We start from the raw sequence: 11,095 nt of genomic DNA on the forward strand, positions 1-11,095 counted from the left end.
GCAAGGAACAGTTCTTTATATTGGGGGGCCTGAAAATGAAAGCTGGCCAGTGTCCCCCCCAGAAGACTTAAGCGTCTCCTGGTGTCTGACCCACTCCTTCCTGGGGAGTGAGTGTGAGAGAATCTGCCAGGAGGGAGGGAACTTCATGCCCCAAGATGGCCATTAGGGTGTGTCAGAACCGAGGACACCCAGGGGTCGCGGACCCTCAGGGGCGAACTCCACAGCCTTAGCAGTACCAGATGTTCTTCTCATCCACTAACTTCCTGGGGACACATCTGGTCCAGCACGTGCGCAAAAGCTCCAGACGGGGCTGTGGCTTCGCCTGTCCACAACTGCGTGAAATAAACACGGGATTGGCCGGGGTTAAGAAGGGAGAGGCGCTCGCCGCCACCCGCCTGTGGGGAGGTGGGCACCCCGCCGCCGGGAGGGGCGTCGGTGGCCTTCTCCAGGGGCGGTGGGGGCAGCGATCTAGCAGGACCCTTCCACGCACAGAGTGCACGCCTCGGTCAGCAGTCTTCCAGAACTCTGGAAGCATAACATATAGAAAAGCACCCAGATCATACGTGAACACTGGTGAATTTTTTCAGAAAATGAAACATACCTCTCCTACCGGCATCCAGACCAGGAGACAAACCATGACCAGCCCCCCGCAGCCTAGCTGGGGGCCCCCTGTGCATGCGTTCAGTTTGGGCAGGTTGTTCGGATTTGTTTTCCAAAGTCATTTCACCAGTTTGCGTTCCTGCCAGCAGCTGGCGAGAGCTCTGGATGTGTCACACGCCGACTCCCTACTGTCAGTATTTGCTATTGAAGCCAGTCTAATATTTATTTTAGTTTGAATGGCATTTTCACGATGACTAGTGATGTCAAGTATTTTTCCACGAGCTTATTAGCCATTTATATATTTTTTGGAGTTTATGTTAAATATTTGTCTCTCATAAAGGTGTTCTTTGTTTTCTTATCGACGAGAGTTATTTATAAAACAAATAGTTTACATATCTCTTTAAATGTAAATATAGTTGTCATACATATGTATCATGAATATTTTCTCCAAGTCTGTACTTGACTTTTAATTTTAACAGTGTCTGTCACAGAGCAGACACTCTTTTAATTTTGATGAAGTTCAGTTTATCATGTTTCTTTTATTTGTACTTTTAAATTATTTTTATTTTACTATTACTTTTTTGTATTGTTTATTTTTAGTCATTTAAAATTTTAATTATATTTGTACCTATTTCTATCTTATTTTATTTGCATTTATTATTTTATTATTTAAATTTTTTTATTTTTATTATTTGTACTTTTCCTGAGCTACCTAAGAAATCTTTGCCTACTCCCAAGGTCGTGACTTTTTTTCTCCTGTTTTCTTTTAGAAATGTTATAGTTTTAGGTTTTACTGTTAAGCCCATGATCGATTTCCAGTTTTTATGTATAATGGGAGCCGAGTCAAGGTTCATTTTCCTGCATGTTAGTGTCCAGTCGTTCCAGCCCCATTCGTTGAAAAGACCATTCGTTCCCCTTTGAATTAGACACCTTCACTGAAAATCAGTGGACTGATCCGCGCAGGCCCGTTTCTGAGCTTTGTCCCATGGATGTTTGTCGGAGCCCATCCCCATGTCACGTCCTGGTTGCCACAGCACTATAGTAAGCCTTGAAATCGGGCGCAAATCCCGATTACCCCCAATGCAATAATACAGGCAACCAGGACGTGCCTGTCCGTTACCGGTGTGACATCAGAGAGAGATGGGGCCATTTCTCACGTCAGAAACCTGAGTACAGATTTAGATTTTTCCTCTCTCTTACCTACTGCTTCCAATCAATCCCTAGGTCCTTTCTGCTTTTCCTTTTTTAAATCTTTTCTTTTTTTTGCGGGTCAGCATTCCATCATTGGATTATCTGAGATGGACAAGATTCGGTCTGCTTATACTACACCTGGGATCATCTCCAGGCTTCGGCAGAAGTGAACGCCCTCGTACCTACATCCTGGGGTTCACGTGGAACACTCACATCTTCACCCCCGGTCTCCTCACCTGCTCCCTGTCCGGCCTCTGCCTCCTCTTCCCCGCTCATGCTGTTCCGCAGCTTGGTTATGTTTGGCCCTCTACCTGCCCGCCATGAGCTGTTAAGGTCAGCACACCGATGACCTTGAGGTGACACGTGATAACTGGATGGCGCCCTCCTCTCTAACGAGTGGTCCCATTTCCCCAGTTCTTTCCTTGCTAACCTTCCTAAGCAGTCCTCGAGTCTGCCCCTCCTCCTCTCCCACAGCCCCGCCCCTGCTGGGGCCTCCCTGTCTCCGCCCCCACTACCTGTGTCAGTTTCCCATGGCTGCCAAAACAAACCAGCACCCAATGAGTGACATAGAGGAACAAAAACTGGTCTCAGACCAAGGTGTGGGCAGGGCCGTGCTCCCCCCGGGGTCTGCAGGGGCTCCCTCCCCGGCCCCTTCCGGCTTCCGGTGCTTTTGCGGGCCACCTTTGGCGTCCCGTGGCTCGTGGCTGCCTCGCTCCAGCCCTCCATCTTCACGTGGCTGTCTCCTTCCCGAGTGCCTGTCCGCGTCCAAATTTCTCTTTCTTATAAGGACACCCTGTGACCTCATCTTAACTTGATCCTCGGCCAAGATCCTCGTTCCAGATAAGGTCACGTTCACCAGGACTTCAGTAGATCCCTTAGGGGGCCACAGTGCGACCTGTAACACGCCATCTGGTCCACCCTCCACGTGGCAGCCCAAGGGGCAAAGCACAAACCCAACCATGTCCCTTATCTGCTCAAAATTCTTCCAAAACAATGGAGGATTCTTCAGCCATGAAAAAGAATGAAGCTACAACATGGAAGGACCTCGAAAACATTATGCCAAGTGAAAGAAAGACCATACATTGTACTGTGAGGTTCTATCTATGTGAAAAGTCCAGAATGGGCAAATCTATAGAGCCAGAAAGTGGTTGCTTAGGGTTGGGGGCTGGGGAATGGCCTTTTGGGGTGATGAAGATATTCCACAGTCGACTGTGGCGATGGATGCACACCTCTGTGAATGTACTACAGCCGTGGAACCGCACGCTTTAAATGGGTGGGTTTTATGCTCTGCGAACTACATCTCAACAAAGCTGTTAAACAAACACCTTCCATGGCTCTCTGGCGCCCTCTGGAGGGAGCCAGGCTCATTGCCTGCCCCACATTCCGATGCGTCTGAGCTGGATGACCATAATTCACAAGGGACACACTGCCGTGGACACATACGAGGCGGAACCCAGTTATAAACACCCGCTTTGCCACCCAGACCCACCCAGACACACATAGCAGCACCCAGAGTCCGCTCAGCAATGCCCACCCAGTGCACAGGGGGGCCCAGAACTCAGGGTCTGCCCGCTTGCTCCTCGCTCCAGGAAGTGGGGGGAGGGGGGTATTTTTAGTTACAATTAACCTCCTGACCAATTCCCCTCCTCCTGGAGGTACATTCAATGGTTTAATTAGAATTAAGTGAGAGGCATTTCCAGTCACCAGGAGCAGGTGGGGGAGGATGGGCGGGCGGAGAGGGAGCTGCCCCTCCCCCACTCGCCAGCGTTCCCGTGTTCCCCCAACCGCCAGCCAGGCGGGGGTTGCATGAATGCACCGGCCTCCCCTTGAAGTAGACCTCTGGGCTCAGCCCAGCCCTGTTCCCTCCCCCATAACCTGTCCCCACATGCCTTCAGAGGTAATGTGGGGGGGGAGGGGAGGGAGGGTTGCAAGTCCTCCCTGCTTTCTATCCCACTCAGATTCTGGCAGGTTTGGGGAAAGACGAGCACTGATCACAGTCACCAAAACTATATCCGACCCAGAAAACAGTTCTGGTTAGGCCCTTTAAAAAATCATAGAATCTTGGAATTCTAATTTTTAAAATGAGAGGCCGTCGAGCTGAACGGTTAGGGTTAGCGCACAGGCTCGGAGCTGCCAGGTGGTCTTGGCTGGAATGGAGATCCACACTCTCCGGCTGTGTGACCCTTGGCGAGTGGCTTCGCCTCTCTGGGCCTCAGTTTCCTCACCTTGGAGTGGGGATGATGACCCTCCCACTCTCTGGGAGGTGGTGGGGGTTTTCCTGGGCTGGTAGGATAAGGCTCCTGGCTCACAGCACTCACGAGATAAGGGAGAATAAATGCATAATGGTGGCAGCCCGAACCAGCCCCGACCCTGCACTGCCTGTCGGCTCCTAACGAACTGGACAACGTGACCATTTACCATTTACCGGGCCCACGCTGGCCTCCCCGCTGGGGCAGCAGCTCCCCGAGGGCAGGGTTGGCTCACCGCCATGAGGAGTGGAGACAGAGGACCCAGAAAATACCTGCGGCCTGAACAAATGAATCTCAGGCGAAGATGCTCGCGCCTCAAAACCACTCGCTCCGCTCCCCGCCCGATTCCAGGGCACCACGTCCATCCGTCCTCAGCTCAGGGCTGCGGCTTCCCGGTTACAAACGACGACCCCTGACCTTGAGTGCCTACCATACGCCAGGCAGCGTCGTCAGCTCTCCCCCTGCACGTCCCGTTCATCGGCGTAGCAGACCCCGGAGGCAGGTGTTGCTGCCGTTAGCTCCACTTTCCCGATCAGGAGACCGAGGCCCAGGCAGGTGAAGTCACTTGGCCAGGGGATCGCAGCATCATGTTCCCCAGGTGAGATCTGAACCCCTGACAGTCAGCCCCTCTCTCAGTGGGTGAGGCCATTCATGCCCAGCCTGCCCGTCTCCCACGAAACAAATAATCTGGGAGCCGCGCGTGGGAAGTAGTCCCCATTCTTCCTCCCTCCCTGTACCCACCTCCCTTGGTAGGTGATTCAGCAGCACTGCCCAGTGAGGGGTGGCCTGTCCTTGCCGTCCCTCGCCTCCGGGCTGGGTTGAGATGCCTGTGGCTAGGAGAACGGAGGGTAGGGAGATACCGAGCGCGAGATCTGGGCCTCGGGCCCCTCTGCCCTCCCTTGGGAGTCCAGCCAAGCCGCTGTGTGAACAGGCCAGGCTTGCTGGCCCACGTGACCGTACGGCCCAGTCACTCCTGTGGCCCCTGCTGCTAGCGAGGTGACCCAGAAGTAGAGTCCCCTTGCTAGCCCGGGGCTGGCGACGGATACTCAGGAAGGCCCTGTCGAAACTATGGGAACTGCCCAGCTGAGCCTAGTTAAGACACCAGCCCATAGAACAATTTGCTTAAAAATAGTGGGTGTTTTGAGCCGCAAAGTTTGGGGTTGTTTGTTACACAGCGAAAGCTGATACACACGGAGTGCCCGAGGACGGAGCGGGATAGACAGTATCAGTTATTATAAGGAGTGATCGATTCATGAGCTTCGAAGGAGTGAGAATTTGAATCCTGTAGGAGACCCAAGAATTCAGATTCATGGTTTTTCGTTTTTAAGACTTTCATTAAAAAAGTAGAGATCGAAGGGAGGAGGTAGGAGGTAGGAAGGAGGGGAATGGGCTGGGAGGGCGAAGGGAACCTCCCCAAATGTCAGATCTGGGTGGCCCTCTTCCCCCGACGGCCCCAGCCCACCCCCAATTCCATCTCTGTCCTAGAGGCTGGGGCCTTCCGGCCACCATCTTCTGAAGACCCAGGCCCAGGATCTCAGCTCGGGTTCCAGGCAGACGGGAGGGTGAAGTGGGGTGCAGAGCCCAGAGGCCTTGTCTTTGTCCTTGAGAGACCTTCAAGCGGGCGCTCAGGCCCCCCTCGTGTCCCGGTGGGGCCCCAGGGAGGTAGGCGTTGAGTGGGAGGGCCATAGGAGGCGGGGTCCTGAAGGCCAAGGGCCAGGCGGGGACCGGAGCCAGGTGTGAGCCCGGGGGGCACAGTCGGCAGGCCGGGGTCTGAGGAGAGGGGAGGAGAGGCCCAGTCAGGAAGTGAGAAGGGGACGCTCTTCTGTGCCGTCCCCCCCAATCCCACCGTGAGAGCGACTGAGACAGAGAAAGGGGAAGATGGAGAATCAGAACCACAAGGGAGGGAGAGAGAAAAAGAAAGAAGACAGAGAAAGACAAACGAGGGAGACAGCGGGACAAAGTACGAGACACAGAGCATCAGAGGTGGGGATGTGGAGAAAGAAGCAACCAGACACGCGGAGACGCACGGAACGGAGACAGAAATAGTGAAAACAGAGGAACGAAGACAAGGGGCGGGGGAAACGGGGGCAGGAAAGAAAGACGGCCCTCTGGGCCACTAGGAGGAGGAGGCCCCGCCATCATCTGTGATCCTAGAGGTCCCCTGACACTCAGATCAGGATACGCCTGTCCACAGTTGGTCAGAGCAGAGCTGAGAACCCCCTCGCCCACCGCCCGCCCCCCAACACTGACCTGCCAGGCTCTGAACAAACCCACCTCTCTCCTTCCCAGGCTCAGGCCCCCAGTGCCTCTCAACCCTCCCAGGTCTCATTCTCATTCCTGGCCTTTCTGTTGTTGGCCTGAATCTATAACTCACCACCTGGCTCCTGGCCTTGAGCCCAGCCAGCCCTCCTGCCCCTCCGTGTGTGTGTGTGACTGTGTGTGTGTATCCAGGCTGTCTCACAGCTGTGAGGTTTCTAAGCACGTCAGGCCTTTGCATACGCTCTCTCCCCTGCCCCTAGTTTCCTGGTCTCAGCTCCAAAGTCCCCTCATCCGGGAAGTCCTCCCTGAACCTCCCGGCCTGAGTCTGATGCCCTCGCTGAGCTCCTCCAGGTCCTGGGTTCCCTCATCCCAGCCCTGCCCACTCAGCGTTGTCACTGTCTGGGATGAGTCTGTCCCCCCAACTGGGTTGGGAGCCCCATTAGGGCTGGGCTGGGTCGTCATAGTGACTGCTCTGTCTCTAGCACCACCCAGCACAGGGCCAGGCACAGAGGTGCTCATGAAATGTGTATCGAATGAATGGATGGATGGATGGATGGGTGCTAAATTAAAGAGTCTGGACTTCATCCAGCGGGCACTAGGGAGCCACAGAAGGGTTTTAACCCGGGGAGAGTCAAGCTCTGATCTGGGCTTTAGAAACTCCAGGCAGCCTCGCAAGCCTGGGCCTTTGCACGTGCTGTTCTCTCTGCTTTTCTGAGCTGGATGAACCCGCACAAGTAACCTCTTCTCTCTCAGCCTGTTTCTCTCATCCGTAAAGTGAAAGTAATAGTTTTTCCTTCTTGAGGTTGTCGCGAAGACAAACTACGATGAGGCTCAAAAGCCTTAAGCCCTGGGAAAGTAAAAGGATGTACCCTAGTACCTTGCTCCCCTCTTATACCCAGTGAGCTCCTATTCATCCTTCGATGCCCCACCCAGAAGCCGCATCCTCCACGAAGTCTTCCCTGATATCTCCTCTGAGCAGCTGGTGTACCGGATTGCCACTGGTTTCTGATGTCCACTTCCTCACAAGCCCAGAATCTTCTCAGGGTCAGGACCCTACCTGAGACACTTCAGGGCATGGCATGAGAGCTTAATGGACGTTTGGAGATGTACACCTGGCGTGTATATGTGTGGATGGATGGACGGATCATCTTCCCACCAAACCTCGGAGAACCCTCCCTTCAGGGGTCCCCGCCGCTGCTGCTCTAGGTGGCCCGCTGTTGGAGTCCAGGGGTCTTATGAAGATTCGAGAGCTGCACAGCCCCCAACCCAGCACCCTTAGACACGGGGCACTCACGTGTCTCCTGAATCCAGCCTCTATAGATAATGCCACTCCCCTTCTAAATTCAAACTCATCCCCATCGATCCTGGAAGACAAAAGAGGAGGGTCAGTGAGTCTTCGCCAGACAGCCCCCGGACATCCCTCCCACCGCGGTCTTCGTCAGGGAGTCCTCTGCCAGGACAGACTGAGGCATCGTTAAGAGGGTGTTTGGTCCTTTAAGAAAAAGCGGAGCCTTCCAACGGGTAGGCACCTGGGCGCCGGACAATCTGTATTTACATCATCGGTTCCCTTATTATTATTCATTAACTGAATCCCAGAAGGTGAGGCATCACCATTTAGAGGAGGGGCCTAGTGTCCTGGGGGCGTGGCTTAGTCAAGGGGCGGGGCCTTACCTGGCGGCCTACCGGTCATATGTGGCTGTGTCTCCGTGTAGCTCCCCACGGGCTGGCCCTCTGTGCTGAAGGTTGCACCCTGTCCTGCGAGAGAGGTTGAGGGGTGCAGGCTGAGCCCCGGGATGCCTGAGCCTAAGCTCTGACACTCCTTGGGGAGCACTAGGCCCCCTCTCCCCACCTTCTCCCTGTACCTGTGCGGTTGGATTGATCGATCATTGGTTGCACGATGCGTCTCCGTGCATTAATGAACCTGGGAGGGGGCCGTGGCAACGGGGGAGGATGTTAAGAGAAGGCAGGAGAGAGGCGGGGAAGAACACGCAGAGACCCGGAGAGAGAGGCGGGGAAGGGGCCGGGGTGGGAGGGAAGGCGGGAGCGAGGGGCGAGGCTCCGAGGGGCTGCGCGGCCTCCTTCAGCACCGCGGACAGCGCCCGGCCTCCGCCCGCGCTCCCCATCGCCGCGAGCCCCCGGGTCCCTCACCAGTTGTTGACTTGCAGGATGGTGAGCCCCGTGTCCTGCGCCAGCTGTTTCTTCTGCTCCTCCGAGGGGTACGGGTGCTGCAGGAAGAGTCACCCCGCTAGCCGGGCTGCCACCTGAGCCCCAAGGCCTGGCCCGCCCCGTCCCCAAGGATAGCGAGCCCAGGCTGGGGCAGAGGCCGGAACAGCCAGCTCGTCTGAGCTTCGCCTTGCTCCCGGGGGCCCAGCAGAGGGAAGCTGAGCCAAGCTTGGAGCAATTAGGCCTGCGGGCGGCCCCCCCCCTTCTTTCAGCAATTAGAGGCTAATTGGCCAGCTCTCATTCGGGAGAGACAGAGCTGGGGACTCCACTGCTGGGAAAGGAAGCACAGATCAGCGTAACCCGCTCGGAGTCCCTCCCAAGTCTCTCTGTCAGGGCCCGGTCCTCATCTCTCCCTGTTCCAATTTATTTCTGTCTCCGCGGCTCTCCCTAACTTAACCTCTCTGTCTCTGTCTGTGTCTGTGTTTCTGTCTCTCTGTCTCTCTCTGTCTGTGTCTCTGTGTCTCTGTCTCTCTCTGCCTCTGTCTCTGTCTCTCTCTTCCCCGCTCCTCTCCTTCCCATCTCCCCACGAGGCAGTGTGGTGCAGTGGTTAAGGCCAGCCTGCTTCTATTTGAACCCGCTTCTGGCGGTGAGGGCTCTGGGCCTCACTCCTTCCCTGCAGGTTGGAGGCGGCACAGCCCCGCCCTCGCAGGCTAGGTTTGGCTGGACGGTGGATGACTGATGGGGTTGGCGAATAGATGGGCTAATGGGTGGTCCCATGGGTGGGGGACCAAATGAGTTAAGAGCCCTTAGCAGCACCCGGCACACAGGTTGTGCGTGCTCAGGATGTTTACTTCTGGCCAGTCGCCATTTCTTTGAAATTCTCCCTGGGGGGTCCCGCTGCCTCGGTCTGGTCTCCCGTGTCCAGGTCTCTGTGCGGCCATCCTCCGCGTCCGTCCCTGTGCCCACCCCGGCCCGGCCCTCACCGAGAGGTGCTGGAACAGCCAGGCCCTCATGATGTTGGTGGCCGCCTTGGGGAAGATGCCTCTTTTCTTGTTCCTCCGCCGCTCCTGGTCCAGCTCCTCGTCCTCGCCCCCAGAGCTGGGCGAGGCCACGCTCGCGTCCAGCCCGTCTCCTGAGGGGCGGGAGCCGCGTCACCTCTGCAGACGGCGAGGGTGGGGGCCCGAGGGACCCGGGACCCTCACCCCAGACACCGCCCCACAACCCAGCCATCTTGCCCCCCGGAAAGTCCTAACTGCCGTCCAGCTTCAATCTTCAGACTGACTCCCACATCCCCCCTCTTCCTCCAAGCTCCTCACCTGGGTCACTGGAGTTGTCCCCACTCTGCGAGGCCAAGCCCCCGCTGGACGGGCCCGGGGTCCCCAGCTGTAGAGACCCACTGTCCTCATGGTCTCTAATCCACGTATTATTCTGGAAGACAAGAGCTGGGAGTTGATAGGCAGGCTCGGGGCGCAGTATCCCACAGCGGCTAGGACCACGGGCTCTGGATACTTCTGAGCAACTCCCTGCCGCTTCGATCGACGACGATGGTACTGTCCCCACCTCAGAGCGTGGGAAGCATTCGATGAGTTCGTTTACATAAAGGCACAGAGCGCTTGCTCCATAAGGACGAGCTTTTGCAGATCTACGGCACCCTATCGGAAATCCTTGGGGGCTGGAGGTGCTTCAGGATTCAGAGCTTTTCACATTTGCTGACAGTAGATCAGCGCACACACCGCGTGTTTCATAACGCCCTCGGCAGGGGCATAACCTCGTCATCAAGCTCATTAACATTTCTGCAGCGAAATGGATGAATATTTAACTAAGTGGAATAAATAAAGGCTATAAATAGCCTCTCATTAGTTCAGGTCAGATTTTGCTGCCAGATGAGTGTGCACGAAACTTACTGGGGGAAAAAAAGAATAACTTTCGGTTCTTAGAGACTTGGTCTCAGAACTGTAGATCGGGGAGTCCAGGAGTGTGTTTTCTTTATCCAAACTCCGACATATCTTGGGAGACATAGCGCCCCAGCTCTGTGTCCCCGGAGGCCGACCCACCCATATACCCTGCACCAAGGCCTCTCTGTCACTCAGTTTAGGGTTCCATCCAACATTGGGAGTAGACAGGGTGTCGGGGTGCTGGCAACAGCTGCCCCTGGGGCACCCTGCCTGCCCTATGGATTCCCCTAGACCCTGCCTGCTGCTTTGTAAACGACCCTTGCCCACACAGCCCAGTGTGGGAGCATCGTCTGCACCCTGCTGGGGCACAGCCCCAAGACACAGCGACTCAGGGGAGTCGTCTGCAGGCCGCGAATGTCTGTGCGGAATCATTTTCTTGAGTGTGGCTCGTGTGCTGACTGCGGAGTCGTCGGGTCTGAAGGCTTTTGAGTGCTGCTGTTACTGTCACCCGTAGCCCCCACGCCGGCGTACCTGACCCTTCCTGAGACCGTCGCATGGCACGCGGTGTGAGTGCCTGTGTCTGTGCCCAGGAGAGCAGGGGGCTGTGGGGTGGAGCTGAGACATGGTGGGTTGTGTCGCTCTCTGAGATGGCCAGGTGGCTATAGCCGACTATCACAAAGCCACACGTTTCTAAGTCTGTGGCTTAGGTCGCGAGGTTGGTGACACACACAATGTGCG

At 55.8% G+C, this 11,095-nt stretch overlaps 1 protein-coding gene across 1 annotated transcript in view; it reads right to left on the reverse strand.

Moving 5' to 3' along the window:
• Positions 1-5,399: 5,399 nt before the first annotated feature.
• Positions 5,400-11,095, reverse strand: part of MEIS3 (Meis homeobox 3) — a gene marked incomplete at its 5' end in the record, with an annotated part of 7,953 nt that continues 2,257 nt past the window's right edge. The window contains 7 exons of the mRNA XM_039866667.1: positions 5,400-5,810; positions 7,594-7,663; positions 7,971-8,054; positions 8,162-8,220; positions 8,448-8,524; positions 9,446-9,594; positions 9,779-10,078. Of these exons, the coding sequence (XP_039722601.1) occupies positions 7,614-7,663; positions 7,971-8,054; positions 8,162-8,220; positions 8,448-8,524; positions 9,446-9,594; positions 9,779-10,078 (719 nt within the window). The remainder of the gene's footprint in view (positions 5,811-7,593; positions 7,664-7,970; positions 8,055-8,161; positions 8,221-8,447; positions 8,525-9,445; positions 9,595-9,778; positions 10,079-11,095) is intronic.

The sequence above is a fragment of the Pteropus medius genome, unplaced genomic scaffold (genome assembly GCF_902729225.1).
Source record: "Pteropus medius unplaced genomic scaffold, Ma_sr-lr_union100, whole genome shotgun sequence".
In the NCBI taxonomy this organism is placed as follows: Eukaryota; Metazoa; Chordata; class Mammalia; order Chiroptera; family Pteropodidae; genus Pteropus; species Pteropus medius.